We start from the raw sequence: 14366 nt of genomic DNA, 5'->3' as shown, positions 1-14366 counted from the left end.
CTCATGATGCAATGCCCTTGCTGATTAAAACCCCACATACCTAAAGGAGCAGATCCATAAATGTTGATAGTTATCTAGGACTAAAGTGGTAGTCGGGTTGGTGACGACCGGCGAACTTCCGGTGTCGCCGTCTTGGCTCCACGTAGGGCTGTGACCTCTCATCAACAAGTGCGGCGGACATAGCTCAGTTGGGAGAGCGTCAGACTGAAGCGGGTTTACATCCGGGAAACTTCATTCAATCAATCTGAAGGTCGTGTGTTCAATCCACACTGGCCGCATACTCTTTTGCTTTTGTTCAAAGAATTCCTTTTGCTTCCTACTCCATTACACCAAGAGATACTCGATGCAGCGACTTGTTTGCGCCACTTACGGGGAAGTAAGCAACATATTTGGCGGAGATCATATGTGCTGTCCCTTCCCAGCCATGATCCTGGGATCTCAGATGTCTTTCAGGCTGCTGCTACTGACACATCTTGTCGCGTGACACTAACTCCGGATCTTCCCGCTTCGAGGTCCTCAATAAGGGCCTTAGCCTTTAGGTCCAAAAGCTGGCTGACATGGCTGTCGGCCTTACGCCTGGCGTGACGACTGTCGCACGAGGTGTAATTTGTAACACGTCCGTCGTCCTTGCTCACAGATAACTGGGAACAATTGAGACGAAGTCCACATCCCGCACAGTCATGGGAGACCACAATAGACATCCATCGTTGGAGTACGCTCACAGAAATCGGGAGGTCTGACACAATCCTTGGTGGCGCGGTCAACCTCATGGACCACGTCCGTGTCGCGAATAGATCCTTTGTTGAGATCTCCCTAGAGAGTCTCACCTTCATGAATGACCGCTCGACAGTGGAGGCTTATACGATTGACAGGCCTACACGATTGACCAAGCTCGATTGGTAATCCGGATGCTAAATGAAGGAAGTTTGTAGGAGAAATCTATCTTTCTCATCTCTGAAACAAGGTGACCTGCATTGATGGCGGTGGACTGTGGTTGAATTATGCCGATGCTGATGGACCTTACACAACAGCTTGTACTGAAAGACGAGAGCGTAGCCATCATAGGTAGGAATCCTGCAAGTAGCCTCCGTGACTCTCAATAATACCTCTTCAAAGGTCTTTCGGCAACTGGCTTGTTGATCATTCATCAAGAGCTGATCCTTCGTCCTTTTCCCCGTGTTCACCGTATCACTTGCTTGTAGGCCAGTTATCCATGCCTGGACTCGTCTAATGCATTTACGGAGAAGAGTCAGACTCAGCCGGAAGTCCAGAAAATGCTGAACGACCATCTTACCGGAGGTGACTAAGCCTTAGTAGACTCCAATTTGGTACCCTTCAAGACCTGTGGTCATCTATGGAGGCAGTGCCTGCCCGTGAGTTTAAGCTCCGGTTGTTGCGTCGAGGGAGATTCAGTGATAAAGGTCTGGTAGAATAACCGCGCTCACACATTAGCTCCGAATATTTCAGCTAAGCCGCGGAGGACCTCAAGGTGGCCAATTAAAAACAAGCATTCTGGTATTGGCAAGTTCCTGCACGTCTCAATCCTTTATGGCAAGTAGTGGCTCGGTCGTACCTGCATTCTGAAGCCGACTGGAGCTCACCCTGAAATTTTCTTCCTTCCTTCTACCAACCTACCGCCCACCCAAGCCACTTTCACTTTTTTTCACATCACAAGCTCAACAACATCATGGCGGACGCTTCAGAGGGAGCGGCACCAGCTTCGGCTCCTGAGGAGAGCCCCCTAGGCAACCTCGGAGGTAACTGATCCATCTCGTTTGCACCTTCGATCTTGCGCTGACCTTGGAGCTTCACCGCAGCTATGTTCAAGTGGAGATACAACCATATCTGGAAGCTCTACGGACAGAAGAAGTACGAAGAGGCCGAGGCCGAGGCTATGAAGATGTTGATGGAGCCACGACTTGGGGATTTTCATCGAGCCGGAATGCACTTGCTGCTTGCTGGCTCCCCTCATGACTACGTCGACAATGCGAAGCAAGCGGTTCGCCTTTATGGCAAAATTCTCGAGGAGCACGGTTCCAACATGTCTCCTAAGGAGCAGAGCGGCATCCAGAACCTCATCAATAGGTCCAACCAAGCCTTGGAGAAAGCGCTCAGAGATCAGAGCGACATTGAACGCAATGTTCGCGAGTACCTGTAAGCTGTTTGAACCATATAACCATTGCGGTCCAATCTATTCGAAGCTGACTCATTCTCTTTACAGGGCTAGCGGCAAGACAATCGATGACCTCCACGACGAGCAAATGAAAGAGCTGCAAAAGCGCGAGATGGAGCTCGCTAGGGTCGAGATGAGCAAGGAGGAAGTCGCCTTGGGATCCCAGGTCCCACCTTCCAGCCAGAGCGTTCCCAATGACGCCGGCGCCGCCCGGAGCTCTGGTGTGGGCGGCCCCCCGTCCGCTGCCCGGAAGCTGCCGATGGAAACGGACGAGGAACTGCCGACCTATGACTGATGATATGGAACCGTGGCGTCGTTTTCGCCTACTCAGGCACGTTTCTGGTGTCGCTCGTGTGTTCTGCCTTCTGGGCGGCAAGATCAAGAGCTAGCTTAAACCCTATCGACTTCGCTTCTATCAGCTAAACAGAGAGTTACGCAACCAGTTGTACTCATGATTCGCACCGTGCATGATGTGTCATTTGGACGACATGGAATTTTCTGTCCTTCAGGAGGAACCAACATCCTGTCAGTGCCGGGTGTCGATATGAATTGAGACGTTTGAGCTCTCTAGCAGATTTTGCATCTCCATAAGACTTCATTCATACTCATACAACATTGGCCTCGCAGTTTTGGTTCGCTGGATAACCGGTTCCAGCTCTACCGTCTTGCGAAACTGGCTTGAGCCCAGGTACCACCGCGCTTTCTCATGCAAGTACTCATCTTGCTTTCACCCGTTTTTCAGACTCATATGTATCGCATCTTCAATATTTCTGCAACGTGAAAGCTGCGGCTGGCCGCCTCAGAACTTTCGGGAGAAATGTATTTTATAGGTGTGAGACAAACAGTTGAGTCAAAGCTGCAATGAGTTGAGGCCAAGTGAGTTTGCAGAAGTTCCGCAGCATGTTAATGCGTCGACTGCGAAGTTAAAACTTCGCGCAGTTCATGGAAGATATGAAAATTGATGGAAGGTAAATCCAGGAATAGCTTCAGTCCATGAGTCTGGACAATGGTCTGGTAACTAATTTTCTCAGTCCCATTAATCCAAATTTCGTATGCTTTTGAGCACGCGATTCTTCGTGTTGGCCTTGAATCGTTCGGGTTCATTATACGATATTCCTTCGTCGTTAACTTTCCTATTTAAACAATAACAACTTGCACCTTACAAAACTACATAGCACAGATAGCTGACTGGTTACTTGCATCCTTGGTTTCGACACTCTGACACGGAAACGGTATCAGGATGCAGCTTGGTCGCACAAAGTCACGGCCATCTCGGCATGTTGATTATATATCAAGATTATTTTTAGTGTCAGTGACTAGTGTCAGTGAAACCTCCTCTCATCATCATCCCCCTACAAGCAACAAGACATCCTGTTCTTCCAAATGTGGCCCCCTCGCTCGACAAGTACTGGCAGAAATGCGCTTCTTACTTTCAACCTGCCGACGCCGTGTCTCCTCTTACTGGGGGGGTTATGAGACTTCCCTGAAACACCTTTATGAGACTTTTATCTTCATCCTGATATTGAGGCTTTTGACCATTACAGTAAGTTTTGATTGATAGTAATGAGTCGGCCATGAGTTGAGCTTGGTGTTGTGTTAATCCGCTTTGGGCCCGTCTCGCAAGGACTGTGTAGCTGCAATCTTTGCTCAAAGCTTTGTCACGAGTTACGCATAGCGAATTAATCTCCTGATGACGTTTCTTCTAAGCAAGCTTGACGACAATCATCTATATTGTGCCTCATGCAAGGTATTTCAGGGAAGTATTTCGGGGACTGTTACCAAAGCTTCCTATTTCCTGGCAACTGTACGCTCCGCATTTCTCTTGCATGTATTTTTGCCTGAAAAGTCTCCTTTTGCGAGTTGGAAAAAATGTCGCACCAAGGACTCGATGGACGGCGCTTAACGCGCACATGAATCAGTGACATGGCAAATCCGGTTTGTTGCAGAAAATCCCCAGGTTTCGCGACCGCAAATCATCACACCTTATCGCTGTGATATCAGAATCCCGATCGACCCGGTCTTGTGGTTGTTATCGCCGTCAGAATCTACAGGGGTAATTGGCCAATAGCGTCACTGTTTGGGGGCCACATTCTTGTTGTCCCCTTGGTGGTTCTGCCCCGTGTACTCCGTACAGCTTTTTGCGGGCGACATGCGGGGACTAAAAAGTGATGAGGGGAAAACGGCCCTTTTATGGGTTGAGCAGCACGAGACAGTGGTGAGCAGAACATCATCTGCCACATGATGTCAATGGCGTTGATTTTCGACTCGAACAGTTGATCACATACACATTGAATGGAATTGTGGGTATTTGGAGACTCAGCAGAGACTCGAGGTTTCAGCGGAAGGAGTTGGCTGATCGCGGCTTGGCTCTTGGTAAAAAAAACTTCCGACCCATGAGCCCCTATCCCCGATCGGCTTACCGGCCGCCTGCTTTGCCAGGTAATCTTGCGAATTTTGCTGGCCCCCACATGAAACCCAGGAAAGCCCTGCTCATAAGCTGTGACTTAAGCGCAGAAAATAGAGAAAAGTTTGTCAAAAGTAATTGCAGGTCCATGGAACTGCGGTGGTTACGTCGTCTCATCATGGGCAGTTCGTGGCATGCTCGTGGCTGTCACGTTGCCTGCCCCGACGAGAAAGCATAAGCTTGCCAGCATCGGGGGAGGTTCCTTGGGCTGCCGTCTCGGCATCGCACGATCGGCTCGGTCTTTGCTCATCACCCTGCCGCCTCACGGAGCGCCAAGCCGGCCAACAAATATATTAGTGCTCAGCCAAGAACGCGGCTTCGACGCGGCTTCATTCCGGGCCTGGACCTGAATTAGCGGAGAGATAAGCGGATAGCTAAGGCGGTCTATCGGTGGCGGCCCAGGAACAATATCTCGTGTCGACGAAGAAGGTTTTCTGGCTCGTGGTTGCTGCGCCGTCATACCATGGTTGTTGTAGCAATAATGGAGCACACATTTCTCGTCAGGGGTTGGCAGTAAACCCAAGAATTCCTATTCCAGAAAAAGAACTGGAATCACGAAGACGTCTGGCCGCGTTCCGGGCCGCAGTCTCGCCTGCGCCCACCGGGCAGAAAAATAGGGAGTCAATATTCCAGGAGTCGGCAGAAACGCGACCTTGGACGGCCATGTGCCCTTCTAGATTTTCCTCGTTTGACGTCAGCCCATCGTTCCCCGACTCTTTTTCCCCAGGGAGAAGTTTTCAATGGTCCAACTCTGTTTTCTTCTCCACGCGGAGTCTCCGTATTCCCTCCGTAGGCTCCCGCAAGAGCGCGAGAATGGTTCGGACTGTCACCGAACATCGGGATCCAGAACGCGGTGACGGCCCTCACGGTAGAATTTTCGGTCAAACCACCCCCTTCGGGCGGGTCTCGCACAAACGCTATCCTCGCCCGTTGTGGAGTCGCGAGTCAGATGGAAATAACGTCGCGGCCTGATCTCCGGTACCAGAACCTGCAGTCGTCGCCCCATCCATCCCACCACCCACCGCGTTCTGGCGTTGCAGTCCCGAACCTGGAGCGCAGGCTGGAGCCCCAAGGGCAATAGAGCTCATGCGCCCGCAGCACCCGCAACCCGCAACAACACCCCCAGGTCGGTCTCCGGGCACGCGTCCCTGAGTCCCGGGGTCCTCCACTGGAGAAGAAGGCCTGGAAATGCGGACGAAATCGCTCTTACTTCGGCCGTTTTTCTCCAGCTTCTCCACCCTAACACCAGACTGAAATTTTGGATGACGATGTTGGTGTCGAGGTTAGACAAACAGGTAACGAACATCGGCGAAGAACCCACAATGGATCAATGCGGTCGCCGGGTTGGTTGTTGTTCCAGTTTTGGTCCGTCGCGTGGTGTCCGTAGGCAGTTTGTAAGCGGTATTGACTGATCTGCAAAGCTGTTTAAAAGCCTGGCGCCTCCCGTCGTTCAATATGCTTTAGGTTTGCTTGGCAGCTGTCTCTTTATTCTGGACGACCTTATCAGAGCCGCAATCTGCTTGGTGCTTGGCATCTGCTCTTAATCAGATCCGCAGTTTCTCCCCTCGCACGGACAAGCGGAACACAACCTACACGATGCACGGCGTAACATTAGCCCCGAAGATTTCGGGCAAACACAACCCAGACGGCCAAAATGAGGCCCACGTCGAGAACCTTCAGACAGCTCTCCCTGGACTGAACGAGAAGGATGCTCTCGCCGTCGCCCAGGCCGGAGGGTGGGAGGTTGATGCTCTCATTGACAGCTTGGAACGTGAGCTGGAGGCTGCCGGCGGAGTCAAGAAGGGTATCTTCGATCTCGAGTTCAGCAACACCAAGTACTTCACCTGGCTTATCGTCGCCTTCGCCTCCATGGGTGGTCTTCTCTCCGGTCTCGACCAGTCCCTGATTTCTGGTGCCAACCTTTTCCTGCCCGGCGACCTTGGCCTCACGGATCGCCAAAACAGTTTGGTCAACTCTGCTATGCCTCTCGGTGCCGTCGGTGGTGCCCTCATCCTCAGTCCCTCCAACGAGTACCTCGGAAGAAGAATGTCCATCATCATTTCTTGCGTTCTCTACACCATTGGTGCTGCTCTCTGCGCTGGCGCCATGAACTTTGGTAAGCATCCTCATTCCCGTTAGGAAGGTACGATGACTGACTCTTGCCCAGGCATGATCGTCTCCGCTCGCGTCATCCTTGGCATGGGTGTTGGTCTTGAGGGTGGTACTGTTCCCGTCTACGTTGCCGAGACTGCCGAGCGTCGCATTCGTGGAAACGTCGTGTCCCTGTACCAGCTCAACATCGCCCTGGGTGAAGTTCTTGGTTACGCTGTCGCTGCCATGTTCCTTCACGTCAAGGGTAACTGGCGCTTCATTCTCGGCTCTTCCCTTCTCTTCTCCTCCATCATGTGGGCTGGTAAGTCATTACATGATAACCTCTGGTTTATCTTTAAGCTAACAACCGCGTTGGCATGTTGTTTTTACCCGAATCGCCCAGATTCCTCATGCACAAGGGCAAGACTCTTGAGGCCTACAAAGTGTGGAAGCGCATTCGCGGTACTTCTACCCCCGAGGCTAGAGAGGAGTTTTTCATCATGAAGGTGTCTGTTCTCGATGAGCAGCGGGTTGTCTCCGAGGGTGCTAAGAACAAGCGCTTCCCCTGGATGGACTTCTTCACCGTCCCTCGCGCTCGTCGTGCTCTTGTCTACGCCAATATCATGATTCTCCTTGGTCAGTTGACTGGTGTCAACGCCATCATGTAGGCGACCCACTTTTCCCATCACTTTCATTGGTTCTGGCACTGACACCGAACTCAGGTACTACATGTCCATCCTCATGCAACAGATCGGCTTCAATGATGAGAAAGCCACTTACATGTCTTTGGTCGGTGGCGGCTCTCTTCTTATCGGAACGATCCCTGCCGTCATGTACATGGAGAAATTCGGCCGTCGTTTCTGGGCCAACACCATGCTTCCTGGCTTCTTCGTCGGTCTTGTCATTATCGGCGCCAGTTACCAGATCCCGACCACAACCAACACCACGGGTGCCGTAGCTTGCTACCTCGTCGGCCTGGCCCTCTACATGATGTTCTTTGGCTGCTATGCCTGTTTGACTTGGGTGGTACCTTCTGAAGTCTATCCAACATACCTGCGATCTTATGGCATGACCACATCTTCTGGTCTACTTTTCCTGTCGTCTTTCATCGTCACCTACAACTTTACTGCTATGCAGGAGGCTATGACGCGCACGGGCCTCACGCTAGGCTTCTACGGAGGCATTGCCATCCTTGGATGGTTCTACCAGTATGTCACCACATTTCATGAAAAATCACATTTCATGAATATCTTCACTTCTGGGAACGCGTAACTGATCAAATAAACGTTTTAGAATGGTTTTCATGCCAGAAACAAAAGACAAGACTCTTGAAGAGATTGACGTTCTGTTCGAGAAGCCCACGAGCGAGATTGTTGCGATGAACATGAAGAGCATCGCTCGCGGCCTGAGCAAGATTTGCGGAGGCGGCAAGAAGGAGAGCAACTCTCCCGGCCGTGAGATGGAAGTTGACGAGAAGAATGAGAAGGAAACCAGTGCTTGAAACATGAGTTAACGCAGTAATGTGGTGGTGATGGCAAAAGGCCATGAATGAATGATACCAAGATATCGCATATAGATCGCGAGTAATGCATCCCACACATGGGAAAATTATGCAATCAACATGCCAAATCACTCTACAATCAGTGCCCTTGCATCTTCGTCTCATTTGCGTTGTGGTACTTTTGGTTGTGGCTGCCGCACTCACCTTCGCCGCGACGCCACCGCAACTGCCGACCCACGCATATGCGACGAGAGGCCATGGTAGCTGTGGTAGGCAAAACAAGACACCTGAATTAACCAATCGTGAAACTTCGCTTTATCTTCGAGATGGTATGGGCACGTCAATTGAGCGATGATGCCGCGCATTCAATACCAGACACTGTAGACGCTGAAGCGGTCAGCAAAACTCCCGGACCGAAAGCGGGGCCGGGGCCCGGACCCGGGCCCCGGCCCGTGCTCACGCCGCCCAGTCACGCCTACCTCCTCCCCGCGCCTTCCTCCTACTTTTTCTCGTCACGTCAAACAATGACCGCAGGGTATTTCAGCGCACAGTCATACAAGAATCTGGGCTTAAGACCATTTTTGAGAGAGCAATCGGATCTTGCTCCTTCCGCTCCGGCGCTCCAGACCAGAATATGATATCCAAGGTGTCAAAGTGTGAGAATCCGAGCTCGCGAGAGTTCAACTTGAAGTCATAGCAGCCGGTGAATTTAGACCAGGGAAGACTATATCCGATCAGAAAAAGGATTCAATTTCTTTCGGCCTCACGTACCCAGGAGTAATTGAAGAATGGTGGTCTTAGCTTCAGCCATGCAAGTGTCGCGGAACATAATCATTTGTCCGCGGCTTGCCTTTACTCAACGAAGCTGCTCATGCTGTGATACTAATTTGCTCTGCATATTGGATGCATCTCTTCAAGTGGTCTTGCGCTGCTCGGCAAGCTCTTCAAAAGCACCTAGCTGAAATCTTCGCCAATTTTCTGGTAGCTCTCCGTGGCGCCACGACGTCGATGTTGGAAATCAAAGAATACCATGACTTGAAGCACAACGGAAACCTGAGGTGTATAAAAAACGTCTTTTTGACTAAACTCAAAGCACTCAAATCCCGCATGCTTCAGCTCAGCCACCAAACTATGGCATGTTGGAGTTTGCGGTTAGCCTGGATCAGCGCCAGGAGTGAGAGGTTCTTTCAAGAAGCTTGTAGTAAGTTTCTGATGGAAGCAGAATTACTCTCTCTGAGCTTGTCGCCTTTTAACTGCCGTTGATCGTGGAAGCTTACAAGCCTAGAACTAACAAGCCTAGAAAGCATTTTTCGCCATAATTTTCGAAATGCCTTGGATCGGGCTTGGCATAAATGACTCCCGTCAAGTTTGCATAGAGGAGTGATATTTTGACATAACCACTGGCCATTTACTTCTAAGCAACTTCTTACAGTGAAGTGCGTTTCGGCGGAGTATCAAAACCTTTCGCAAGCAGTAGAAATTTCAACATTAAATTGGTTATGGAATATTATCCAAGGTGTCCAAAAGACAAACAAGAAATAATAGAAATTCATTATCATTGAGACACATTCTCGATATACGTGACTCGTGACAAAAGCGCAAACAAGGCCTGCAAGCTACGACTACATGCTTGGAAGGTGGCCTCAGACTACATGGAATCGCGCCACCTCAACGGCACTGCAGCTAAATCATCGTTTAACTTAAAGTTGATTCATTCATATCAGTCGGATCTCGCCATCCTAGATAACAATGTCAACAGTGGCATTAAGAGACATTGAGGTGTGAGCATAATCTAGGGAAAGCTTCTCAAACTCAGAGTGACAAGGAATCGAAAATTCAAGTCAATAGACAAAGCTTCTCCGAGGCTAGGCGGAGAACTTGATCCGGGTGAGTAAAAGATGGACCTCACAGACATTGCATGAAAGTTGATGGGCAAATCCATGCCGCAGTTTGTCGTGAAACAGTGTTGACTGAAATGCCCGTCAACATATGCAAGGTCCGTCGAGCTGCCCACGTAAATGAATCCTTACGGATCGCATAGCGCCCGTGGATATTGTAAATAATCCGCAATAGCTCTGTCTATCACCGGCGCTTCAAAGTCTGAACAAATCCGACAAATGCCTTTCCCTTCACTCTCAGCTTTTGAGTAGCGTTCGAAAGCTCCTTCAGAGTTCCCAGCACTTCGTTAGCTTCCCCTTTCGCTTCGCCCTCGGGGTTAGCTTTCAGATTCTTCCACTTGCTCTTCAGGCCTGTCGCTGGAGGCTCAGTCGCGAGAGTGTTTAAACGGTCCCTTGGAGTTTCCAGTACTTCGCTGTCGTACGCGTTCAATTCGTTCTTGAACGCTTCCATCTCGTTCTCCAATTGGTTCTCGAACGCTTTCACTTCATTCTCATGCGCATTCGCTTCTCTATCGTTCGCGGTCATTTCTTTCTCATTTGCGTCCGCTTCGCCCGCAGGAGTGGCTTTCAGATTCTTCCACTTATCCTTAAGGCCCATCGCTGGAAATCCATTCGCACGAGTGTTCGAAAGCTCCCTTAGTATTTTCAGCGCTTCTTCCGCCTTCGCCTCGCCCTCTGGGGTAATTTTCAGATTCTTCCACTTGCCCTTCAGGCCGGTTGGTGGAACCCCTGTCGCGCCCTTTTCCAGCAACAACTTGACCGCGGCCACCCTTCCATGGCGTGCTGCATGCGCGATCGCATTCAGGCCGATGAACTCAAAGTTGATGCTGCCGTACTTAACCAAGTGTTCCAGGCAACTTACGCGGTCAAGCGAAGCCGCCAAAAACAGCGGATAGCCTTCCCAATCGTCAGCCGTGTCATCATTTTGGTCTGCTCCACATGCGCCTCGTTCCAGAAGCAGCCGGACGATATCAGGTTTGTCGTCAACAATCGCCTCCAGTAATGGAGTTCGGCGACTGTGTTCCTTCTTTGTTCTGATGCAAGTCGACGCGTTGTGATTGAGTAGGGTGGTGCATATGTCCACATAGCCTAGCTTGGCAGCCCAGTGGAGGCTGGTGTAGCCTTTGTTGTCAGCCGCGTAAACCTCTGTGGATGAGTTGTCGAGAAACAAGTTGGCTATGCCAAGGTGATTCTTCTTGACGGCGGTCTGAAGCGGAGTCACGCCATCGAGCAGTGCCAATACTAGCCCGCCGTTGTGGCCGATCAAAATGCGGCAGATGTCCACCAAGCCCCCTGCTGCTGCCGCATGCAATGCTGTGTCACCATTTGGCGATGCTAAACCGCAGTTGGCACCAGCATCAAGGAGACATTGAACCACGGTACTGTGACCTTGGTCCACAGCTAGGATGAGTGGAGTATCGCCGAGAGCATTCCTGGCGTCTAGGCTAGCCCCATATTTGATCAGGTTCCCACAAACTTCCACCAGGCCCCTTGATGCTGCCACATGCAAGGCTGTAAGACCACTTGAAGATTCTAGATTGCAGTTGGCACCAGCTTCAAGGAGAAATTTAACCACAGCACCGTGGCCATCGTCCAAAGCTAGGATGAGTGGAGTGTCCCCATGGACATTCCACTCATCTAACCTTGCCCCAGACTTGATCAGGATCCTACAGACTTCCACTTTGCCTGCTTTTGCTGCAAGATGCAACGGTGTTGTATTCGGAGAACTTTCGCAATGGACATCAGCACCGGCTGCGAGAAGCATCTGAACCACCTTCTCATGACCCTCGATTGACGCGATGTGTAGTGGAGCATCTTCTGACTCTTCGTCCGTTGCATCAACTTCGACACCCTGTTTTCGCAATAACAGGGCGACGATCTTATCATTGCCTACTTTGGCAGCCCGGTATAAAAGCTGAGAGAAAATGTAGCCCTCGGTCTTACCATCGTGTTCAAGCATAAACTTCACGATGTCAAACAGCTGATAGTCGACAGCATTTCGGAGGGCATCGAGATGATCGTCGGATTCATTGATGTCCGCAATCTCTCCCCAGAGTGCAATGACCATGCCCAGGTGCTCATATTCGACGGCCATCATGAGCGCCGTGTTGCCGTCGACATCACGTACATGTGAGTCAATCTCCATGGCCAGGAGCCTTTTGGCACAGGACAAGCGGCCCAACTTTGCTGCAAGGTGAAGAGGGGTCTCGCCCATGCGATTGTAAGGCCCCAGACGGCTTCGATTGCCGTCATCCAACGCCCGCTGCAGTGCATCCAGTTTGTTCTTTTTGATGGCTACCACAACTTTGTTGTCCGCATTTGTGACTCGCTCACTGACGAACGTCACATAACGTGTGACACTCGACATGGACTTTGCAAGGATTACCATGGGTAACATCGGAACATCGTGATTGGGGCAAATGAGAGCGTTTTCCAGACTAACGGCGCAGTGGTGGCAACACCAAGGGGGGGCGTCATCATTGTAAGGGCTGTGACTTGTGTGTTCGGCATCGTAATCCTCCTCACCGTGATATTTATCATCGTAATCTTCATGATCGAAATACTCCTCACCGGAATATTCATCATCGTAATCTTCCTCGCCGTAATCTTCCTCAACGGAAACGCCGTGAATTCGGTCTTCACCTTCGTTCCACATGGATGTCGAATCATCAGATCCGTGATAGAGATAATGGCGATCTGAGTCCTGAATCGGCGAAGAACAGATGACGCAATCTGCTGAACTGCTGCTCGTGATGGGACAAGACATCGCTCCCTCCATGTCTGTCGAGTCTGCATCAGCCAGCGGTTTAGCCGGCTTTGGCACTGGCTCTGGATCTTGCCTCTGCGCTTCCTTGTCTGTTCCGGGCCCTGGTTGCATCCCAGGCTCCGTTACTGCCCCCTGGTATGTTTCTGACATGGGTTGTGTCGGTAGACTCTGCTTGTCAAAGATAGCATCTTGGGATGGATCCAAGACTGAAGCGTAGTCCGATGGATTACGACTAATGATTGCTGATGGTGTCGTACGGGACAGTGATGCTGTTGAATCCGCTGGCGATCTTGTTGAAGCCATCCTTGGTCTATCACCATGTACTTCTTCGTTATAAGGCACTGCACCTGCACTAGGGGAATACGTTGCAGGCGGCACTGTACAGGTATTGTGAGGCAAAGGCCCCAAAGACGAACTCTGAGAATGTGTCAGCTATCGAAAATTCTGTCGTCTTGGTCATTGGAAGTGTGCAGACTGACCTGGTTATTCCTGCGAATGAGACTGTTGGACGCAGGGCGTTACGAATGGCGGCCTTGACGGAAGGGAAAATTCCGCCCTGGCCTTCCTCGATTTTAGCGATTTCGGAGTGGTCTGCGTCAACACCGACCGCTTTATCCTTTTCCATAAAGAGGATTGCGGAATCGCAGTCGACCATGATGATGGGAGAGCCTTCTTGTGCCCACTTCCCGTTCTCTACAGTCCGTTGCGTTAACAGCGTCCGCCCCCCCTTTTTTTCCCCACTTATATAAAAATATAAAAAAAAGCTAATTTTATACTATAATACGTATTTTACTATATTATACGTAAAATATATTAAACCTATTACTAATACCTTAATTACTATTAATTATTATAGTTATAGTAGTATTTAAATATATAACTATATAATAGAGATATAAAGTATATATCTAATACCTCTATAGTAATTAATTTATTTATAGAAGTATTACTAACCTAGTTAGTTACTTTATCTTTATACTAATTAACTAGTAAATCTTATAAGAGATTAAGATAATATTACTAAGGAATAAGAAAAGAGACTTATAATATAACTTTATATATCTACTTAGTATAAGTTTTATATAATTCTAAGTAATATAAAAGTATATTAAGGGGTTTAATATAGTTCTTTAGAATAAATAGTTCTAGTAATTAATTAAAGTAATAAATTTCTTAATAGCTTAGTTTATTTATAATATTAAATAAGAGTTTACTATTATATAGATAATACTTAGTTACTTATAGTTTACTATTAATTAGTATATATNTCTATAGTTTATTATATTAGATATACTAAGAAAAATACTAAGTAATAATAATAATATAATAATACTTAAAATATTAAATCTATAGTTATTAATAATTATAATAATACTACTATTTAAAAACTAAAAGACCTATAAACTAATAAATATTATTAGTTATACTAAATAAATAATTTAATAATATAGATTATAATATAATATTACTAA

At 49.0% G+C, this 14366-nt stretch overlaps 4 protein-coding genes across 4 annotated transcripts; 2 read left to right on the top strand and 2 right to left on the bottom strand.

The window, feature by feature from the left end:
* Positions 1–1687: 1687 nt before the first annotated feature.
* On the top strand, positions 1688–2468 carry GCG54_00006303 (uncharacterized protein; the record flags this gene model as incomplete). The annotated part of the gene is made up of 3 exons (XM_045406312.1): positions 1688–1757; positions 1818–2154; positions 2222–2468. The coding sequence occupies 3 exons, from the start codon at positions 1688–1690 to the stop codon at positions 2466–2468; spliced, it is 654 nt and encodes a 217-aa protein (XP_045267604.1).
* A 3765-nt stretch (positions 2469–6233) lies between these two features.
* Positions 6234–8229, top strand: GCG54_00006302 (Inositol transporter 1; the record flags this gene model as incomplete). The annotated part of the gene is made up of 5 exons (XM_045406311.1): positions 6234–6753; positions 6805–7050; positions 7089–7392; positions 7451–7936; positions 8022–8229. The coding sequence occupies 5 exons, from the start codon at positions 6234–6236 to the stop codon at positions 8227–8229; spliced, it is 1764 nt and encodes a 587-aa protein (XP_045267603.1).
* Positions 8230–10311: 2082 nt separating this feature from the next.
* On the bottom strand, positions 10312–12783 carry GCG54_00006301 (uncharacterized protein; the record flags this gene model as incomplete). Its single annotated transcript, XM_045406310.1, has 1 exon — positions 10312–12783. The coding sequence occupies one exon, from the start codon at positions 12781–12783 to the stop codon at positions 10312–10314; it is 2472 nt and encodes an 823-aa protein (XP_045267602.1).
* A 442-nt stretch (positions 12784–13225) lies between these two features.
* On the bottom strand, positions 13226–13549 carry GCG54_00006300 (uncharacterized protein; the record flags this gene model as incomplete). Its single annotated transcript, XM_045406309.1, has 2 exons — positions 13226–13241; positions 13374–13549. The coding sequence occupies 2 exons, from the start codon at positions 13547–13549 to the stop codon at positions 13226–13228; spliced, it is 192 nt and encodes a 63-aa protein (XP_045267601.1).
* Positions 13550–14366: the final 817 nt, after the last annotated feature.

This window comes from Colletotrichum gloeosporioides (assembly GCF_011800055.1).
Source record: "Colletotrichum gloeosporioides strain Lc1 chromosome Unknown consensus_19, whole genome shotgun sequence".
Lineage (NCBI taxonomy): Eukaryota > Fungi > Ascomycota > Sordariomycetes > Glomerellales > Glomerellaceae > Colletotrichum > Colletotrichum gloeosporioides.
Note: the sequence above shows the minus strand (reverse complement) of the source record. Positions and strands in the feature narration are given on the sequence as shown.